The following is a 21,477-nucleotide window of genomic DNA, read 5'->3' as shown; positions in this document are numbered from 1 at the left end:
GAGGCGTCTAAGTGAATTATGCGGACAACTTTAAAAAAATGTGGATGACTTAAGCCTATTTCTAATACACTCTATCAAACGAAGCATAAATTACACATGTATTAGATTTAAGGTTCTTTTGAGGCCTGCGACCATCCCGTCATAAGAATGTCGAGCTGCTCCTTAGTTTGTATTTTGTTGCTTCTATTTGTCAAAGGTTATATTAACAATGTTAAAAAAAAAAAACAATTATTTTTTCTTATTTTATCCTTAACAGTGATTACATATTTCTAAAATTATCTCCTAAAACCTAAAACTATACATTAATTAATATGAATATTCTTATAATATTAATCATCACTGCAGTAAAGAGGATAAGTAAAGTGAATGGGGAAGTATTTATATGTTTAAATTTTTATTTATAATAATAAATATAAAGTAAAAAACAATTAATTATTCAGATCGGTTTTAAACTTATATACTCCATTTTGAAAAAAAACCTATTTATCGTCTCATTTTAGAAGTAGAACAGAAAGTGAAAAGTCTCAGAGAGCAGTGTGTCATAGTTTGACACTGTCGTCATCGTATCATTTCCGCCGTTTGTCTCCGCCATCCACCGCCGTTTGTCTCCGCCATTCACCGTCGACACAGGTATCCAGGTTCTTTACCTTTTCATCTTCCTCTATTGGTATCGCAAATTCTTGACTGTGATTCTTTACCCATTACGATTTTGTAACGTTAAGCGGTTTGAATAAATTACTTTTGCGTTTTCTTGGCATCTTTTCTCTTCTTCTCTATGCTTAGAACTCCAATTTGGTTGATTTCTCAATTGGGGTTTTTGTATTAATCGATTTCGGCAATAGAGGTGTTAAAAAAAGACGATTTTTCTTTACTGGGTATGAACTGGGTATATCCTATAGTTTAAGATTAGGTTTCTGGTTGCATTATTTTATCTTTCTTGACTAAAGTTTTCTTCTTCTTGTTTATATATAAATTGGGGTTTCAGTTTTGGGTTTCTTGCTCCTCCCCTTCGCCCCTGTAGGGGCTGGGGTGGGGCTTTTCTGTTGATTTGGAAGTTTCTCTAACATGGAATGTGGATTATGCATTGCTTCGGAACAATTACACCTCCTAAACTAGTTCAACAGTTGCCTATTTGAATCTTTTATATCAATTGTACTCTATTTGAATGTTGTCTCCAATTCCACCTCTATTTGTCTCCGCCATTCACGTTCAACATAGGTATCTGGGTTCTTTACTTTTCATCTTCCTGAGATTCTTTATCCATTTCGATTTGTAATGGTACGCGGTTTGAATCGATTACTTTTGCTGCACGTGTTTTCTTGGCATCTTTATCTTCTTCTCTATGCTTAGTACTCCAATTTGGTTGAATTTTCAATTGTTTTTTTCGTATTAATCGATTTCTCCGTGTGTTATATGGGTGTTAAAAAGACGATTTTCTTTAATGGAATAAAGTATAAATTGGGTATATCCTATAGCTCGTGTTGCATTATGTTATCTTTCTTGATTAGCCTGAAAGTTTTTTTTTTTTTAGTTATATAAATTGGGTTTTCATTTTTGGGTTTCTTGCCCCTCCCCTCCACCCCGTAGGGGCTGGGGTGGTGGGCTTTTCTGTTGATTTGTAAGTTTCTCCAACATGGAATGTGGAATATGCATTGCTTCCCAACAATTACGGGCTATTTGAATCTTTTACATCAATTCTACTTTATTTGGATTTGGACTATGCTGTTACATTTTTCTTAGTTTCGAAATTAGGCCGAAGATTGTGAAACTTCAATTGTGTAACTTACAATATGATGAGAGAGGCTAGGTCTTGAAAACTAGGATGTCAACATCAACAGACTGAGTGTAATCCCACAATTAAGGTATAGGAAGGGTAATGTATTCACAAACCTTATCCCTACCTTGAAAAGGTAGAGCTATTGTTTTTAATGGGCCCTCAGCTCAAAACAGATGAAAAAGACGACAATAGCAATAAGCAGGAACAATCTCAACCTCATTTCATAAATTGGCCTTTCTCCTTCATAATTTTTTTTGTCTTTCTCCATCTTGATTCTACATTCTTGTAAGCCAGCTGATGCGAATGTTGACTGATCTTGTTCAGATTATCCCTTTTAACAAGTTCCTTTTTCAATCTTCATTTATTCCCAAGCTCGTTAAGCTATTCATTAGCGAGCTTTAATATTCTTTATTTTTATATGATACTTGGATGCTGGTTATGGTGTGAAGTGATGCTTACATAAGTGAAGCAGCTTTGCAGTTTTCTAAAACATGGTTCACTTATCTTATTTTGCTCTACATTATCTTGCAATTCACATTATGGGCTTGTAGATTTAAACCGAGCCTTTTGGTTTCCTTCTGCTATTCTCTTCCAATAAAATGAATCAAAAGAGGTTAAGCAATGATGCCTCATTGACTCTCTTGAATTTATTTCAGCAATTATGAAGCGGAAGAGGCAATCTAAAATAACAGATTTGAACTTTGATGTGTTGAAACACGTTATGTATCATGTTGCTGTGTCACCTGATGGAGCTGGAAATCTTGCCCGAACTTTAGCAGTGTAAGTATCATTCCCGAAATCTTTCTCTTGTTCTTAATTCTAGATTACTGTTGACCTTATTTACCTTGATTTCTATGTCCTTTCCTATTCTTTTGATGTGATTAAGTGCCCGTTTGGATTGACTTATTTTAGGTGCTTTTAAGCCAAAATAGCTTTTAAGCAGTTTTGAAGTGTTTGGGTAAAGTTAAAAAGTGCTTATAAGCACTTATTTTAAAGCCAAAATAACAAAAATAAGCCAAAAGCCATAAGTTAGAAATCCTAACTTATGGCTTTTGGCTTATAAGTCATAAGTCAAAAGCCAATCCAAACAGGCCCGTTAACTACTCTTTCTGTGATTAACTTTGAAATTGAGTTCCTGTTGAAGCTGACGTATCACCTATGTGTATCAACTTCTGCCTAGTATATGACCCAACATATGTCCTATGGGTGTTTACGATTTCCCCTTCTACAAAATCGAAAGGGGTCCAGTAAAAGGTGTCTGCATATCTCTTGTGGTTATCTTGCAGATTATGTTGCTTCTGATCCTGATTTCCTCATCACAGCTGCAGACTGTTCAAGGAACTTGCTGATGATTCTGACATCTTAAAAGCCGCGGCATTTGATCAGGTTAAGCTTTCTGGTATTCATGAATCATTCTGGCGACCTGCTGGGATGTTATGTAGGTGCTTACCGACAGGAAATCCATCAGCTTTCAACACCATAAGAAAGGTACAGAATTCCTGTTTTGGGCATATCAGCAAGTTCTATCAGTGTTGTGCAATGCCTTTAGTAGCTTCAGGTCACTTCGCTTTTACATGGTTGCATTTCTGCTCGGATTATTGCTAAAAATGCCAGTATTGCAGAATGCAGAGATATTGAATGTTTCTTATCGGATTCTCAAGAGGGACTTGTTCCGTGGAAAGATGGTATTAATATTAAATTCTGCTTGTTGACGACATTTACACCAGTCACCCATTTAATTTCTTCTTTGATTTAGGCTGACAATAATGTTGACCTGCAGATTCTTTTTGCAAGAAGCACAGCTCTTGAAATTGCAAATACCAGAGCAAGGAAGAAGGCTCTTGCAGATGCCATAGATGTTGGTATTTTAACTTAAATATTGTTAAATTGAATTTATAAAGTGACATCAACTTCTAATTGCCCTGCATGAAACTTGTGGTATAATGCATGTACAACCAGGACTGCTCAAGTACTTGTGATGCCGTTGATGCTCAAATCAAAACTATTGAGCAGTTTTTAGAGATGTTGAAGGCTGTATTGAAAGTAATGAGAAGTCAGATTGCTCAATGAGGTTGAGCTGATGCCGCATGAGTAAAGGTAAAACATCTACAAAAGACGAGGACTCGACAAAATTCAAATTCAGCATTTGGGGCTTTAAATATGGGTGACGCAGCTTGCTGAGTGGTTAAAATCCTCTTGGACGTCATTGTCAGTGAGATGGCAACAGTTATATCAAACATAATTGTCACTTCAAACTTGCCAATTTTTGGTGCGCTGTGTGTATCTTTGTCTTCTACCATTTTTCTTTTAACATAATTGTCAGACTGAAATATCTCAAGTTCAGAGAGGATGTAAATCTATTTGCAATCCATACACTTCCATTTTTACTTAGATGTGCTCGATGGATGATAAAGCCATATAGTGTGGTGACAAGAATTGGCCTATACTTTTTTTAACTTGGTTAGAAAACGGGTACGCATACATCCTTCTCCTTCTTTTGGTCCTTTGTGTTGGGCATCGAATCCGTCTTTAGGTGCTTAATGGTGTCCCTAACACCCTGTATAAGGTTTGGTTACGTGCAGATTTCTTTTAGATTTCAATGCAGATACATTGGGCCAAGAAAGTTTTCAAAAGCAAAAGATATTATGAAGCAAAACAGTGTGGAAAGGAAATAAAACTCAATTATTGTACCAAAAAAGTTGCTTCTCAAATCTCAGTTGCTTATGTAATCAGATTGATATACTTCTGAAAAAACAACAAAAATAAGAAGGTAATTTGCCAAAATTCACATGCATAGTGTTTAAATCCTTGCTAGTTCAGTAAATTAGACGGTGAAAGAACTTCACAAAACTAGCACCAAGCAATTTTGTACTATATTAACGAAAGATGAGGGAAGATCCACTCTTTTGTAGTATTACAATTAGACTAGTCTTGATATTACTGTATATGCTGTATTTTATATCCATGTTTTCAGAATGGTCTTGCATTAAACAGTCTAAGAGCAATCTATATCTTATATGTAATCGGAACATATAACTTCTAAGAAACCAAATGTATCAACTAACCGTAACCTTTCATACTATCATATATCAATCACTAATTTGTAGTAAAGTCAATATTGTACAGCCAAAATGGTAACAACCAAGTTATCAAACTTAAAGTGCAGTAACCGCTACAGAAGCACAAAATTGCACGAGGCAAACCCTCTCCCTAATCTTCCCTCGAAAGCCAACAAGGCTCTTTTAACAGTAAAACACCATATAGCATTCAGAATGGAGATATCACTTGTAAATCAGAAACCATCTTTGCTCCAGCAGGTTGTAGCTTGTGCTTCAATGAACATATTTCGCCTAACGCCTGACACGTTCTCAGCTGCACAATGTATCCTCTCACCATGCTAATGATGGATTAAGAATGTCAGTTTCACCAAATAAAAGTGTCGTCAACAGCATGAATCTTCAGTATGTGTTTCAACTAGGTGAGACTAGAACAGTTCCCTCTGAGAGAGGGCTACATCCAGCTTGAATGTGCTGCTTTTGCAACTGCTCCAATTCACTAGAAGGGAAAACTTCTGATTGAAGGGCTGGACATATTTTGTGCACATGCAACCACGTTAGCTGCCAGAAACTGTCCCCTCCTACAGGATCACTTGGTATGAGAATTCCACTAGTTTTCATGATAAGTAGAGTGTTCTTTAGGAGCTCAGGGACAAGTTCTGGAATCTTCTCACTCCGTCTACCTTTAAATTTCATCTTCATGCATCTTTCAGTATGATCCAGTAACCCTAACCATAGTTTGCAGAAGGATGGCAACTGTGAGAGATGCTGCAGTGATTGTAGAAACACTTTGAACATGAGCTTCAGAGACAGAAAAATTGCTCCTTCAATGCTCCTGTAATCCTTCAAGGAACCTTGTGGTGCAAGTTCCAGCAATTCATCCAGCATTGTAAAGATCATCTGATCAAAACACTGCAACCACAGATCAGTTGAAATGTGAATCCCCTCAACTACTGTCAAGCACCTCTGCAACATCAAGATGGCATGACCTCGCACCTCTTCTCTCCAATCCAAACAAAACTTTCTGAGTCCCTGTACCAGCCTCAACCACATCTCAGTTATATCCTGAGACATTTTTATAGCAGCCTCTTCCCCCAGAGCATCCTTTGTCTTGTGAGACCATCTAACAAGACAAACAATTGACCCAGCCATCAGGTCTAAGGATCTCACAGCTTGATCAACACTTCCAACACGGGAGTCAGCAAAGTGGCTGGCCGCATTTAAACAAAGGATGTAATTAGCAGGCAGTAGGTGGGCCCCATCAGCCATGACGAATGATAGTGTTTCAAATCCTGCTTCAGAAGCTTCTGGATGCCGAGCTGTAATAGAAAGCAGAGATATAATTGTCCTCCAGCCCATATTAGATCGTATCTGCATAGCGTTTGCTTTGACAAGGTGCATCACCTCCTGGGTTATCTGTTCAAGAAAAGCATCGGCGACCCTTGCATCGAGCTTTAAGATGAGTTGCAGTGACTTGAGGAGCTCATCTGTGAGGTTTTCCTTGTAAGGAAGCAACCTTTGGCATATACGAAGCAGACCAAAAACAACCTTCTCTACCAAAGTACAAGGCATTGTTGTTGATTGGACAACACTTGCTATGTGCTCATAAACAACCTGCCAAAGAAGCATTATCCTATCCCGGTTGTTTATCGTGATTGCAATCAGCAACTCTAGACAGAATACTGCAGTCTCTTCATCTTCTAGAGAGATGTTGCCCTTATGAGGCCGGCCCGCAGCCATCGCAAGGGCTCGGACAAGCTGTGAAAGGGATTCTGCTTGCAAAAACTTACTCTCAGCAAAGATGGTATCAATGTGACAATTCTGAATAGTCTGAAGAGTCTGCTGACGGGCGGCAAGCTGCTTTTCATTTGGCTGAGGAGCAGGTTCTTCTGCATCAAGATATAACAGTTGGCTAAATCGGCCCATTAAGCCAGATGACTTCCTTGATGGAGCCAATGAAGGCACATGAGGTGCTGATGGGGAAGCTGCAGCAGGTTTGCTTTTGTCAGCATCAGAAGTAGACTCCACGTCATCAGCAGCATCACTAAAATGACGGGTAGGAAGAAGGCCAAAGTTATGCAAGCTCAAAATGCAGTCCAGGATGTTTTTCCAACCAGAACGAATATGGTCCCCATACTTGTTTGCTATTGTGAAGACAGCTAAAGTGGACAATCTAGCTTTATTATCTTGGGCAAATGTAACAATAAATTCATCAGTATATGATGGAAGCAAAAGAGTTGTGAACTTGCAAAGAGATACTACTAAATCATCCAATACATCATCAAAGCTGTAGGAGGCTGAAATTTTGGCAATGGCAAGAAATCCATCAATGCATGTTTGCCAGACATCTTCCTGCTCCACATGATCTAAAACCACTGAGATGGAAGCAATTGTCTGACCAGACAGCATAGCGAACATATCATAATCAAGATAAGGTCCATGATCACAGACAATAAACGGGGAAGTTTGCCTCGATTTGTGGACCAGACCAATCCAATGACTTGGTGCCAGCAATGGGGTATCAGCACCTCGATCTGAGGAAATCCGGATCTCATTCTCACAGATGGAGTGGTAAAGCTCAGACAAAAATTCTCGAGGGAGGTCATTTCCTCCATTTATTCTCCGGTTGTTGCGGATGAAATCTTCCTCCGTCATCTTCTTCTTGACCTGTGTATTGTGTTGATCCGTGTTCAGCATGATAAGTGAATATGATAACACAAGTGCAGCATCTTTGTTAACCAGAACATCTGGTGATTGCTCATAATATCGTTCAGAGAACGCTTCAAGCACCCTGTGTATTTTCTGTGATTCTCCAGGCAATCTGAACGTCTCCAAGAATATACGCAAGGCAGTGTCTAGGTTCATATCCTGAAAATCAAATGACCTTGAAAATTCATGAAGTACTTGAATATAGAATTCTTCATGACTTCCCAAGAAATCCCCAACAAGATTCTTATCCAAGCCATTTGAAAATCTAAAGAAACATGCTACACTTTTTGGATCAAGCTTATCAGGTAACAGATGCACTGCTTGGAGATATTCCATACCCTTCTTTGGATCACGGTTAAAGTGATCAACTCCAACCAACAACTTTTTCTTTATTTGCTTCATCTTATGGACAAAAGGAACCCAATGAATAGGATCATCATAGTCCTTGCATATTTCTACCCAAAATGGTCTATATTCATCGAGATTAAATGAACCTTCATCTGAAACTAATGAATCCTGGCCTATTCTCTCAGCCATACCCTGAATAATGGCAATTAGACCCTCCAGGGCAAGAGTATTTAGAGCTGAAAGTGGACTGTTAACTGGAAAAGTGCTTTTTGATAACAGGTTGGCAAGTTCTTCAAAAATATTGCTGCAGGATATATCACAATCATAATTTGCATACATTTCTGCCACGAACATATGCTGTCTGCAGAAGTCAACAAGTGTTTCCATGGCAACCTCCTGAAGTTGATAAGATGCTCCATGCTTGCTCTGGGCAATCTTCAGTAAAACACCAGAGAAAAAGGCTTCAAGCTGTAGCTTTAACTTAAAACGCAGATGATGATACAAATTTAAAACAATGCTACAAACTGTCGAAAGAATTAAAGGACTCATTGACAACCCAAAACGCATCAGATTGTGGAACAATTCCTCCTGTATCAGAGCCAACAACTTGGGATGATTTCCAAAAGAAGCACCACCTAGTTCTATGGCTGAATTAATTAAACCCAGCGCAAATAATGGGACATCTTCTTCATACGCTATAGGGTTGGATCTTGAACCAATTTCAATGGACTCCATCACATTCAGAAGAGAACATAGGAAATGAAATATCTCCACCATGCAGGGGACCCCATGAGGATCCATCATTGGATTTTCTCCATTACAAGCAATATCCCTTTTTCTAGTTTTCTCATCTGTTGGATCATCCCCTACGGACACATTAACACATCCATTGTCTTCTTGTTTCTTGCCAGTCTGCAAGAAAATGGCTTTATGAATCACAATATACAAGAAGGTGATACTAGTATTCAAGTGTCAAGAACTTAAGAGATGAAATATCTAAATCTCAATCAACCCCTCACTGATATAATTTAGAGCTCAGGAAAACTATCAATAGACAGAAAACACTCGAGTCCCCAATACGGTTAGTAAACTGCTCTGTGTCTAAAATGCATCACACGAGATCCAGTTCAAAGCAGCTAAATTTATCAGTTTGGGCTTAGGCCTAAATTAGTGTACAGGCTGAATTCTAAGCCGTAAGTGTGCAAGCTCCATACTTAGGAGAGTGAGCTAATATACAGGAAATTCACAAGACTCAAAAGTGTAAGCCATTCTAGGGTCAAGTTAGAGAGCGTGATTTGTATCAATTGCATTGGATTTCAAAGAGTAAACTTTATTCCTTAGCATCTCCGTGTTTGGATTCTGCAACTGCTTATTTAGATAAGGCTTGTATGATAATTTATCAACATTTAATAATTCTGTTTACATAATAGTTGGTCTTTTTCTAGAAAGTGTTTACCCTGTACGGTAACCTCTGATTAAGAAACTAATGTAGCAAAAAGTTGTAAGTTCACAACAAAATATAAACAAAACAAGCCCTCACACGTGAAACAGTGCTTTGTGTAATTGTCTGTTGAAAATTACATGTACATAAAAGTGAATGTCCTAACTCCAAGCAACAATACAGGGGACAAAAAGAAAGAGAATCTCAATTACCTCTGGATCAGCGCACACTCTGCTTTCAATGTCAGGCAGGTGAACAAAGATACATCTAACCAATTCATGCATCGTGTGGCGTGCAATTCTCTGCAGAAGTTCACTTTTAGCACTTGCTTGATGAACCAATCGGAAGCAAGTGTTTACTATGTTGCATACATGATGGTTGGTCAAATTCTTTGATGCTTTACTTTTCATACAGGCCAAAAGAACTTGAAGTATCTTCATCAGCACCACTTCCTCAGAGGCAGGATCAGTCACTTCAAAACGGCAGCTTGTCACAGCATCAACTATCTGATGCAAAGCTTTGTCCACGTTCATGTCAGCTGATTCGATTATTCCTAGAGTCAAGAACTTGTATACAGATGACAATGCAACACCAGTTATTGGTGCACCAGTCTCATCAGATTGGATCACATCCAAGAATGGCTTAAGGTATAGAAGTGGATCAACATTGTTCCACTCATGTCTCCATGAGAATATCTTTTTCCTTAATTCCTTGAAAGATTGGATGAGAGAATACTCCAGTTGATCATCTTCAGCAGCATAACGAAATCCCCACCTAACATTTCTCCTCATCACGGCTAAAACAGCACCAATTTCTGAATTCACCATACATTCTAAGGCACCTCTGGAAGGCTTTATAGTATGAACCTTGGGTTCTGAAATTGGAGTATTGACTCCACTCTGCTGATTAGGGCACCCCATCATAATTTTAACTTATGATTCAGTTCACTTCAATTGGAAATGTATGAAAAAAACAATGAATCAGGCAGCTGCTTGGCCGAACCGTTACCCTGAGCAGCAATAAGTTGTTTGATATGAGATAAGTAAAGCAATGAAGTGAGAAACCAAAGAATGAAGACACTTCCTGTATCTCGTCCATGCTGATAAATGTGGATATGAAACTAAGAGTTAAAAGGTCAACAAACCTGACAGGTTCATAGCAGAACTATATGAAAACCAACATCAAGAAAGAAACTTCAGAAAAAATGGTTTACTTGTTCATAACAAAGATAGTCACTTTGTCATAGAAGATGGAGAATGTAACAGGACCATATACACATATATCCAGTAAAGATAGATGCATTTCTTACTGTGTAATAACACCATGCAGTTGGATGCTTAAACAGTAATTTAATCCAAGTCGGTTGTGACAACTATGGAATTCTATGCAAACAAAAAAAATTAATCCTGCGTCCCATGCCATAAGAAGTTCCTTATCTTTCTAAAGCGCAGCACTTCCAAACACATGCAGAGCAGCCCTGTAAGCCATGGGTTAAAGAAAATTTTGAATCCGACAAATATTTACCTCTATTACCATGCTAACACATACTATTCCAAGTATCATAGCTAGTGCACTAGTACATAGTCGTCAAGTAATTCATATTTCTCCACTTGCGACTGTTCAAAATCAAGCCTTTTTTCTTTGTCTCTTTCAATATTTTAATAAACCAACCTAAAAGCTTTAGGTCACTTTTACTTGATCATTCTGCCAGGCAATCACATTAGAATTTTTCGAGCAAGATTCACAAGCCATTGTCCTAACTCTACAACATGGTAAGATTTGCCTTACGTATTTTGGGAATCAATAGAACAACAACAACTATAAATTTCACCCCGAATCCCCCTTGAAACAAAAAAAAGGGAAAAACAGAAAACATATTCAACACCATCATGTTTAAAATTTTCAATTACGCCACCAGAATTACCATCCAAAAAGAAAATATGACGGCAGGGTGGGGGCATAGAAAGGATCTCAAAAACGATCCAAGATCATCCCTTTAGTGAATTCCAAAGCACAGGCAATGCGCCATAGTGTTATTCAAAATGAGAATTCGGCGGATATAACTAAAGGATCAAATCTTAAAATTGGAATTGTCAGATCTAAATCAATTTCCAATCAGATCAGCAAAATTGAGTGATTAAAAAAGGGAATTTGAAAGAGTAAAAGAGTGGATCGAATGGAAAAATTAGGATACCTTATAGACGATTCCAGCCCCGAATTGAGAGCTGTTCGTCTGAGGGTCGTCGGAGTCCGGCAGACGGCCACACTTTTGCTATACTTATTTTGATTTTGAAAAGTCTTGTTTGTCAAATCTCTATGGAACGGGTCGGATCTTTTTGTTTCTCAAGGGCTTAGAGAAGACGAATAACACGTGCTCTCTTCTTACATGTTCTTTTTCTAATTTGGAAAATAAAATCGTACTGCTTTCTTCTCATTTTCCTTGATTACTTTGGCATGACTTCAAATGTTTGATACGTGGCATTGGGGAGTTATTTAATTTTTAATTTGATTGATGAGATAAACAGTTGCCAAATTATAATTTAATTTTTTACTTTATAATCATCAAACAAACTTGGATCTTTCTCTTATCTTGAGCCAAATTCATTATTTTTAATTACAATCATTTCAACTCTTAATTTCATTGCACTATTTCAATTCGTACTTAATTTTATTATTATAAAAACACTATTTGGTAGTATTACTCCCTCAATTTCATATTATTACTTAATTTTTGGTTCTTTTTCATTATTTAAAATAATTGAAAGTTTAAAATGGATGTTTGAATTTTTTTTATAATTGCTCTTATATTTTTAATAAAGTTTGATATTTTTTAGAAGTATTTACAAAATAAAGGTTACTTATTGTTAAACACAGGGAGAAGAAGCGAGAGAAATTTCCAGTAAGGTAAAGGTTTACTTAAACTCCACTGCAACTCTTTTCGTCCCTCTTCTTCATAGTAAGTAATGTAAAGGTTTGACCTTGGATCTCTCATCTCTATCTATCTATCTTCTTCATTAGGATTAGGGCTACGGACCTTGCTTGCTCGTATCTTCTGTTTAAGGTAATTTATCATCCATCATTCATCACCTACTACTTCTTTTGTTTTCAAATTAAAGTGTTCCAACTCCATATCTACTCTCAATTAACAAACTTAATAAGCAAGTGGAAGATTTCTTCGTATGAATAAGATGGAAAATTGTAACTCCTCTCTAAGTAATTAACTGCACACTCGATGCAAAATTTGCAATAATTCGATTATGTTCAATTTACGAAAGAAACAAGAATTGACAGAGGAGAAATGATTTCCAGACTAATGTGTGTATTACGTGCAAGGAAGGAGAAACCTTTTTTTGTCTGTTGACTTACTCTAGCTTCCTTCCTTATGTTCTGTGCCCTCCGATGACTGAGAAAGTACCACTATATCCCAGCCAAATCCATATTAGCCTCTAAAAACTAATTTTACAGCTAATGAAAACTTTAACTACAAATTAGTTACCTTTTTTATTTAGTTGTTGGACTTTTAACCAGCTTTATTCAGGTCATTACATCTATAAGTTATATTCCAGTTGCTGCCTTGTCGTACTGATCTGTTAAGACACTTTTGAATTGAAATCTTGATTGTTCATAATTTTGCAGCCTATCTAGAAGCTGCGATAAACTGCATTCACGAGTGTGCTATTCGTATTCCGGTGCTGTTGATTTGAAGAGCTCATGTTGTAAGCAGACTGTTCAGTGAAAGGATTTAAGGAATGATCCTCTCAGCACTTTTGACTTCTGTTGGAATCAATCTTGGACTTTGTTTTCTGTTCTTCACATTGTATTCTATATTGAGAAAGCAGCCAGGAAATGCGGAAGTTTATGCACCACGCTTGGTTGCTGAGGGGAAATCTCAGCAAACCAGTAATTTCAATTTGGAGAGACTTTTGCCGTCCGCTGGTTGGGTGACAAGAGCATGGCGACCCTCAGAAGCAGAGCTCTTATCCACCTCGGGCTTGGATGCTGTTGTTTTCATGCGCATTTTTATATTCAGGTTACTTAAGCACTGTTATGCGATGAAGGCTTGACGAGAATAATTTGTTTATTATAGCTTCTGTGCCGAACTTCACACCTTACGTTTATTTCCAGTGAGTGGCATTTACATTTTATATCCAGGATTTGCCTATACTAGATTAATTGTTCAATAATTAACCTGCCAGTTGTAAGAATAGGAAAGAAAACATATGAATGGTGCAATACACCGCTGATTTTGCTAACTGGAAATGTTTGGTGTATTACTCTGAAGTTGACATTTGGGTCTAAGATAACTGGCCATGTTATTCTTCCACCTCCACCAAACATGTTGAGGATGTCAAAGTGATCTTTTATCCTTACCATTGTAGTTCTATGGTGCAGTATATGTTATAGCAACAATTCTGCTGAGTTATTGACAACTTATACTTGTTACTGAAAAGACTAGGTGTTGACTAATATTGCTTGTGTCGTAGAGACTAGGTATTGGCTAGTGTGAGAAATAACTGAAGAGATTAGGAAAATGCTTTACTTGATTACTTTATGATTAATATGGAGTTGAAGATACACCTATTTATCGGTGTGAAATATACAATATATGTTCACCATGAGATGATATATAATATACCAACTTAGCACTTCTAACACTACCACTGGAAATTTTAACACGCCCTTCAAACTTGGGGTGGGATAACCAACTTGAGTTTGCTTACTGTGGAAACATGGGAGCAAGTAGTCAACAGAAAGTGGCCTGATTACTATTTTCGAAAAAATCGCCAGAAAAGTAGCTGAAAAAGTAGTTTGTTGGAATCTGGCCAAAAAAAAAGCAGTAACCATGAAGAGAATTTTTTTTTGCTGTCTGGCGACAACCTTTCCGATTATGGGAGCATAGCTGCTGGAGAGGTTAACTAAAATGAATGCAGTAAACTTTGAAAAGAAAGAATATATATGGCTGGTAGGCGGTCCCGGTCTAAAGCCTCCCTCTGGTAAGCCAGAACACTATTTAAATTTCCACCAAGTTCATAAATGCTTTTATTGCCCTGTGAGAAATAAGAGGTAATCAGCAGAATGTGGTGCCTGATTAGTTTGGTAAGAAGATGCATCTATCTAAAGCAGAGGCGAATCTAGGATTTTCGAACATGGGTGCACCAAGTAGAATGTATTGAAGTGAGAATTGATCCTTCATCCTCAAGGTCAAAAGCTCAACATTTAACCATGTGGACCATTTAGACTTCTTGTAGTACGGGTGCAAGAATATAATATTATACAAAATCTTAAAAAATATACATATAAAATATCTAGTTTTACGAAAAGACCACGGGTGCGGATGCCCTTTTTTTTGGCTCTAGATTCGCCACTGATCTAAAGGTGATATTGTTTTTCAATATCAGAGCTATCGAACTTGATTACTTAACACTTCTAACTCCTTATTTTGAAGATAAGAAAAAAATAACCATACACCTCTAACATTGTATAACTAACATTAAACTATAAGTTCAAAAGGGAGTTAGCGTTGAGGAAGTTTTCAGTATTCATTCAAAATCAGAACTCTGAATTTTGTACCTTAATCTGGATCCTTACTAATTTTTACTGTTCATGTTCATTGTCTTGAGCTAATCTGGTTTCCCATATCTCAACAGTGCTAGAGTTTTTACCTTTGCTGTCATCGTGGGGATTTTCATTCTTCTGCCTATCAATTACATGGGGAAACAACTAAGTCTTGATTTGTTTGACTTGCCCAACAAGTCTCTGGAATCATTCACTATCTCAAATGTTGACGACGGATCAAACAGGTAAACTGAAGACCTTCCACTTCAAAATTTATTCAACTATGATGTCAATAGAGTTTTTTTCACTACAAGAATCTATACATGGTGAAAGTAAAATTGCCCTGTGGCAATAAAATTGGATCACATTCTTGTTTCTCCATGAAACTGAAATCGACTACCAGTCTTAGTCTTTCTCAGTTTGTACTGGTCTTCTCTTTTTTGGTGAAGCCATAGATTCTTTTGGTAACAAAGTGTCTATATCGGGATTTCAGATTAAAAAGATTTTCTTTGATATTATGCTGCTCAAATAGTGGTGTGACGGAATCTAGTCTGTGGGATCCTTGATGTATAAGTTTTCAACAAGAAGCACTTTGTTATCATTCAGAAAATCGAGATTAAATGGAGAACAACTATGCAAAAGCCTCATATACCTTTTCTTTGACATGTGCGTATAATTCAATGTATCTTTGACTAGAATTTATGGTAGCCTTGATACTTGTGCATATATTTTTATTTTTCAATTTGGATGTCTTCTACGACTTATGTATTGTCTTGTTAAATTGTATTTTATCTTTCTCTTTCAGCTCTGCTCATGATAGTAGATTGCATGCAATAAATCACATGCATCCTAAAGTTTCTCAGCCAGTCACTAGTTATCCCAGACACTAGAAACTATATGATATTTATCTGCAGAATGTCAAACTGGGTCCCTTAAAGAAGAACATTATTATTAAAGTTTTCAGTAACAGCTCCACACCTAAGATTCTGCATCTTATACATCAACGCGTTATGGATTCAATGTCTTGAACTAGTTGTATCTATAAATCATTTACCAATGAAACTTGAGAACGGATCATGTAATGCATTGGCAAAATATGTTGATATCGGTAGTTGGCACTAAAATCTGAGAGAGTTATTTGTTTTGTCTTTCAAGGTTATGGATCCATTTCTCAGCTGTGTATATCCTCACGGCAGTTGTTTGCTATCTTCTTTACTTTGTAAGTGATTTGACATATCTTTTGTTTTGTTTCTTGTTCATCCTTGCTAAACTTCAACTTACAGTGAGATACCACCTTATTTCCAGGAGTATGATTATATTTCATCAAAGAGAATTTCTTACTTTTATTCATCAAAACCTCATCCACATCAGTTTACCATTTTAGTTCGAAGTATTCCAGCTTCATCAGGAAGAAGTTACAGTGAAACAGTTGAAAGTTTTTTTTCAGAGTATTATCCTGCTACATATCTTTCACACTGGGTTGTCCGGCGAGCAAGCAAACTCCAAGATCTCATTGTAAGAATGATAGCCACATTAACTTCAGTTATGATAGAATGTTTCTTGTTTACCATTTTTCATCACTTGTTAGTTATGTTTTTCTGTTTTTGAGTGGACATAATACTTTTATTATTCTACTTTGTTAAGTAGAAGTTGGTGTGTGCTTGTACCCTCTTATTCTTTTTACCTGTTAATATTTTTCAATAAAGATTTCCCAGCCAATGCTCTTCTTTCAATTGCTGAAGTTGTTTCGAAATTTTTTTTTCCAGATAAGGAGCTTTCACTGTACATTTTATCTAAATAAAACATGGTAGAATGTGGTTCATTATACAGTGGAAACACATTGGTGAATGGCATGTTCCCATCTATTATCAAGCCCTAAATTCCTCAAAATAAAGTTCGTCCCAGTTCCCGGATTTAATATCTTCATGTTGCCCACCACATTCTGTTGCATTTCACAGCTCCATATTGTTATGCTTATGCATTATCTGATATTGCCCTACACGAAATCTTTCAACATGCAAGAAAATGAAGTAATGTAAATGTAGATTAAAATATTGAAAGTGAAGGTACTACAAGAACAATAATTTAAATTCTCTGACATTTTGATCTGTCGTTGTTGTATAATAAGTTTGCTGTGAAGGCGAGTCTTTCACTATAGTGGTGCAAGCAGAGTTATAATTTGGATGCCAGAACGTATTGACCAGTTTATTGTTTTGCTGTGGCGGTCTGTGCCATTTGTTTGTGCAGAAAAATTCTAAAAGGTTGTACAGAAGGCTTGTGAACTTGAAATCAGCCAACCATGATCGAGAAAGGTTCGGGCGTGCTGGTTTCATGGGCCTTTTTGGACAGAGAGTTGATCTACTTGATCACTATGAAAAGAAGCTCGAAGTTATCGAAGACAATGTAAGGGCCGAACAATCTTCATGTCTGGGAAAGGTAATCATGAGGGTTTACATGTTCTGATTGTGTATGTGTGATGCTTGTTTCTTACCTCATATGTATATGTTGCAATAAAGATCCCTAGGTAAAGTGTAGAAGAAAATTAGTTTCTAAGATGCTATTTTCCATTTTATTGGTCACTAAAATGTTACATGCTCATCTATTTCCTATCTTTCTTAAGGTAGGCTTCATAAATGTCTGATTGTCTTCAATTAATTATGCATATCCTATATAACAGGAGGTAGGAGCTGCCTTTGTATCTTTCAGGACACGTTTTGCCGCAGCTTCAGCTATACACATGCAGCAAGGTGTAAATCCTACACAATGGGTCACTGAGACAGCTCCTGATCCAGAGGATGTGTATTGGCCTTTCTTTTCAGCATCATTTCTAAAGAGATGGATTAGCAACCTGGTGGTTGTTGTGGCATGCGTCCTCCTTACGGTGCTATTTCTTATACCCGTTTTAATAGTCCAAGGGCTTACACATCTTGAGCAGTTGGAAATCTGGTTTCCCTTTTTGAAAGGCTTGCTTAGAATGTAAGTGGTAACTGAAAACTTTGGAGCTCAATGAGCATGTTACTATACTTTCTGATGTCTTTGCATGGTGGTAAAATAAGTTAATGTGCCTTGCAGAGCATTTGTTAGCCAAGTGATTACCGGATATCTTCCTAGTCTTGTACTTCAACTGTTTCTCTATGTTGTGCCATCCATAATGATTATGTTCTCATCCATACAAGGATACATTGCTATGAGCCAGATAGAGAAAAGTGCATGCATCAAAGTTCTTTGGTTTACTATATGGAACATTTTCTTTGCAAATGTGCTCTCTGGATCGGCTCTCTATCGAGTTGAAATTTTTCTTGAGCCCAAAAATATTCCTGCCATATTAGCTGTAGCAGTTCCAGGACAGGTGAGTGTGGTTCAGTTATCATTATGGTAATCATCTTCTTGAAATAGAAGAAGTTTGATCCTTAAATATGTTTTAGAAGTTTTGTACAATATCAACTGTAGCTCAATCTATTGTTTTTGGATAAATTGTTATCAATGTTTGACTGATAAATAAAAAGGAGAAGTTTGGGACACAACAAACTACATTGTCCAAGCAAACATGATGAAGAAGTGATTTCATCACTTATTTTCTCAATTAAGACTACCACGTAATTGCTTTTTGCAAATATCTTTTCAGCACAGACTAGGGTACATTGGCCACCACATATATTTTCCTGCAATATATAACGTTAAAGTCTAGTTTTGATTAGGATGCTAAGTAAGAGGGTAGGGTTAACCATTTAATTTTTGGACAATAACTGAAATAATCATGAACGCATGTTTACAGAACACTTGGAGATAGTGGTGATCTCTGCAGCTGATGTTACAGAAGGATAATTTAGCTAAGACCAGAAATGGTAAAATGATATTTGAAGACTAAAGTGAATAGGTGCTCCACTCGTGTGGAATATTCTGGCAAAAATCTCTCTTAACAACAAAGTGAACTTTTATTTTAAGCATTTTCCTACCGAACTCATGAGGAAGTTCATTTTTTTGGGAGAGATGGTTACATAGGAACTGAACATGTTGGTAGGATAGCTTAATGTTACCTCTTTTAGCATTTTGCATGGATATATCTATGGCTTTGACTTTGTAAAAAATAATAAAAAATAAAAGATCGACGGCTTTATGTGATTAGTTGAGTCACTAGAATCATATGAAGTTTTGAAATGAAATGTTGTAGAATGCAATCGGAAGCAGAAATCTCTGACATCTAACTTTTATGTGGAATATGGATCTGATATGCCTGTTTTAGTACTGTTTGTTATACTAAATAACACTAATGAGAAAGATGACAAAGTTCCAATCTTTGATTGATACGTACTTATTGCATAATCAACAGTTACTACTAGAGAACTGAGTTCCTATTCGTCTTGCAGGCAACTTTCTTTATTGCCTATGTGGTTACATCAGGATGGACCAGCACTTCCTCAGAACTTTTTCAGCTGTCAACACTCGTTTCCAATTTTATAAAGAGAAATATTTGTAGGAAATATGATGATGAGTTTGAGGTCCCTTCAGTTCCTTACCACAGTGAGATTCCCAGGATTCTTTTGTTTGGCCTCCTTGGTATAACATACTTCTTCCTTGCTCCCCTAATTCTGCCATTCCTCTTGGTTTACTACTGTCTGGGGTATCTCATCTACCGGAACCAGGTTGGTTGCACATTTTTCTTCTGCTTCCTTGGGATACATAAAAATGATGAATTCTATTTTGTGGGACCCTGCTAACGGGGGATGCTTTGTGCATGGGCTTCCCTTTTTCTTTTCTATTTTCTGGGAACTGGGAAGTATTAAAAAGAGAAAATGAAATGCCGTTGAATTGATCAGTTAGGTTAAAGTGGGACCCTCCTTGCTTTTTAATTTTTTTTGATATGATGATGACATGAATGAGGTTGAAGTGGAGAAATATGAGTGAGGATTCATATAGCTGAATGTATTTGCTTGGGACTGAAGCATATTTGTTGACTTCTTGTTGGTGTTGTCTTCTGACTCTTTCAAATTCGATAAATATTGGTTGTTATTTTTGGCTGTTGGAGAGATCTTGGTGAAATATCAAAATTCTCTTGGCTTGCTCTGGTTGATCATGTTTTATTAATTTTTTGAGCAGCTGCTGAATGTATATGCACCCAAGTATGAGACTGGTGGAAAGTTGTGGCCTATAGTACATGATTCTATGATTTTCTCCTTGATACTGATGCATGTTATAGCCATTGGAATATTTGGGCTAAAGAAACTTCCTCTCGCTTCAAGCTTAACAGTTCCTCTTCCAATCCTTACTCTTGTGTTCAACAGCTATTGTAGGAGACGCTTCCTACCTATGTTCAAGTCTTATTCAGTCGAGGTACATCTGCCTTGTTCTTTACTTGTTTTGTAGCTCGTGGTTTATATAGCTGCATTCTTAGTTTTCTCCTCTGCAGATCTTATTAGTTATTAATAAGCAACTAGTGCAGAAGTTGTTTCTTTTCTTTTAGCCATTGTTGATATGATAGTCCTTTTGGGGTTCTTGGAGAATTCAATTGACTTGGCAAACTTTTTGATGACAATTGCCCTATTTGGTAACTTTGTGAATCCAAGCATAGCTCCCATGCAATTCTTGCGGAATTTTGAGAAGCATTTAAGCATACTATAAATAGAACTGCTAACCATCTGTGGTCTGGTCTCAGCAACATATATGCAGCAATTTAGAACACAGTTGCTGATTGCTGCACTTACTTAATAAAGGGCGGTATCTCTTGCATCTGGTGACTCTACATTGATGCTGCATACTAGTAAACAATCTAATGTACATTATTTAATGAATGTCTAAGTGACTTGATTGCTTATTTTAATGTAAGCCAATGGATAAGCCTGCAAGTCAAGGAGGATTAGTTGGGGTTACTGTGATTGGCTAGCAAGTCATTATAACTGTAACAGTCAGAGAGGTGACATTTTTGCATAGAGCGAATTGCATAATCTAGATATGAATATTATCACGTATTTTAAGTTCCATATACGTTGCTATAGAACCTGAGATATTTATGAAAATGAAAATGATTACTTGCTCTTTTCATTGAGCAGTCTTGTCAATTCTTAAAGTTCGATAGGCTCCTTATTTGAGTTGTCGTTTCCTAACATGTATAGTTATTGTTTTTCTGCCTTTCCATGAGCGCTACAGAGTTTGCTAAAAAAGGATAAAGAGGAGCAAAATGATCCGACAATAGCAAGTTTTCATGAGAGACTTGCCACAGCTTATCAAGATCCAGCACTGCTACATGGCGGATATTCTGGAAATAGTGCAAGTATCATCGCCCCCCTTCTTAGTACTACTGAAGTTGATGCTTAGGATGTAATCGAGCTATTGCTTGCTGTAATCATTTAACACTTTTAGTTGGCAAACATGTGGGTATGTAGTTTGAGTTCAATCTGCTACACTGTTTCTGTATAACACCAACTTTTTAGTTCAGTACTTTGGATAACACCACTTTCTCGTTGACACTGTCTTGGATAGGCAAAGGTATATATTTTACTGTCAAGAGACTTGATCAAGAATCTGCATACCAGAAAGTCCACAACTAACTATGAAGACCTGATCCTTCAGAAATATTCATGCCTATTTTTATT

At 37.0% G+C, this 21,477-nt stretch overlaps 3 protein-coding genes across 5 annotated transcripts; 2 read left to right on the top strand and 1 right to left on the bottom strand.

Moving 5' to 3' along the window:
• Positions 1–474: 474 nt before the first annotated feature.
• LOC125810927 (uncharacterized) lies at positions 475–3,928 on the top strand. Its single transcript, XM_049490429.1, has 6 exons — positions 475–638; positions 2,434–2,557; positions 3,100–3,265; positions 3,400–3,462; positions 3,558–3,635; positions 3,737–3,928. The coding sequence occupies exons 2-6, from the start codon at positions 2,439–2,441 to the stop codon at positions 3,845–3,847; spliced, it is 537 nt and encodes a 178-aa protein (XP_049346386.1). The 5' UTR covers positions 475–638; positions 2,434–2,438; the 3' UTR covers positions 3,848–3,928.
• Positions 3,929–4,829: 901 nt separating this feature from the next.
• On the bottom strand, positions 4,830–11,659 carry LOC125810642 (ARF guanine-nucleotide exchange factor GNOM-like). 2 transcript variants are annotated; one of them, XM_049490108.1, is made up of 3 exons: positions 11,527–11,659; positions 9,544–10,342; positions 4,830–8,802 (listed from the first exon to the last, which is right to left on the bottom strand). In XM_049490108.1, the coding sequence occupies exons 2-3, from the start codon at positions 10,252–10,254 to the stop codon at positions 5,248–5,250; spliced, it is 4,266 nt and encodes a 1,421-aa protein (XP_049346065.1). In that variant the 5' UTR covers positions 10,255–10,342; positions 11,527–11,659; the 3' UTR covers positions 4,830–5,247. The 2 variants fall into 2 exon arrangements, with proteins under 2 accessions (XP_049346065.1, XP_049346066.1); XM_049490109.1 differs by lacking the exon at positions 11,527–11,659 and adding an exon at positions 10,856–10,876 and having other exon boundaries at positions 9,544–10,340.
• Positions 11,660–12,979: 1,320 nt separating this feature from the next.
• Positions 12,980–21,477, top strand: LOC125810651 (CSC1-like protein HYP1). 2 transcript variants are annotated; one of them, XM_049490117.1, is made up of 10 exons: positions 12,980–13,361; positions 14,980–15,132; positions 16,043–16,106; positions 16,193–16,402; positions 17,135–17,323; positions 17,565–17,863; positions 17,960–18,236; positions 19,255–19,530; positions 19,985–20,218; positions 21,032–21,477. In XM_049490117.1, the coding sequence occupies exons 1-10, from the start codon at positions 13,081–13,083 to the stop codon at positions 21,197–21,199; spliced, it is 2,151 nt and encodes a 716-aa protein (XP_049346074.1). In that variant the 5' UTR covers positions 12,980–13,080; the 3' UTR covers positions 21,200–21,477. The 2 variants fall into 2 exon arrangements, with proteins under 2 accessions (XP_049346074.1, XP_049346075.1); XM_049490118.1 differs by lacking the exon at positions 16,043–16,106 and having other exon boundaries at positions 13,009–13,361; positions 16,171–16,402.

Source organism: Solanum verrucosum, unplaced genomic scaffold (assembly GCF_900185275.1).
Source record: "Solanum verrucosum unplaced genomic scaffold, falcon-dt-bn FXZP01000032.1, whole genome shotgun sequence".
Lineage (NCBI taxonomy): Eukaryota > Viridiplantae > Streptophyta > Magnoliopsida > Solanales > Solanaceae > Solanum > Solanum verrucosum.
This window is presented reverse-complemented; position numbering and strand designations above follow the sequence as displayed.

What these genes read in the sequence shown, in the direction of transcription:
- LOC125810651 (XM_049490117.1), top strand. Translation starts at nt 13,081, where the DNA reads ATGATCCTCTCAGCACTTTTGACTTCTGTTGGAATCAATCTTGGACTT. An exon ending in AATCTTCATGTCTGGGAAAG is followed by an intron (nt 17,324 to 17,564) that starts GTAATCATGAGG and finishes CCTATATAACAG; the next exon opens with GAGGTAGGAGCTGCCTTTGT. An exon ending in CTGTAGCAGTTCCAGGACAG is followed by an intron (nt 18,237 to 19,254) that starts GTGAGTGTGGTT and finishes TTCGTCTTGCAG; the next exon opens with GCAACTTTCTTTATTGCCTA.
- LOC125810642 (XM_049490108.1), bottom strand. Translation starts at nt 10,254, where the DNA reads ATGATGGGGTGCCCTAATCAGCAGAGTGGAGTCAATACTCCAATTTCA. An exon ending in GAGTGTGCGCTGATCCAGAG is followed by an intron (nt 8,803 to 9,543) that starts GTAATTGAGATT and finishes ATTTTCTTGCAG; the next exon opens with ACTGGCAAGAAACAAGAAGA.
- LOC125810927 (XM_049490429.1), top strand. Translation starts at nt 2,439, where the DNA reads ATGAAGCGGAAGAGGCAATCTAAAATAACAGATTTGAACTTTGATGTG. An exon ending in CTTTCAACACCATAAGAAAG is followed by an intron (nt 3,266 to 3,399) that starts GTACAGAATTCC and finishes CCAGTATTGCAG; the next exon opens with AATGCAGAGATATTGAATGT. An exon ending in ACTTGTTCCGTGGAAAGATG is followed by an intron (nt 3,463 to 3,557) that starts GTATTAATATTA and finishes GTTGACCTGCAG; the next exon opens with ATTCTTTTTGCAAGAAGCAC.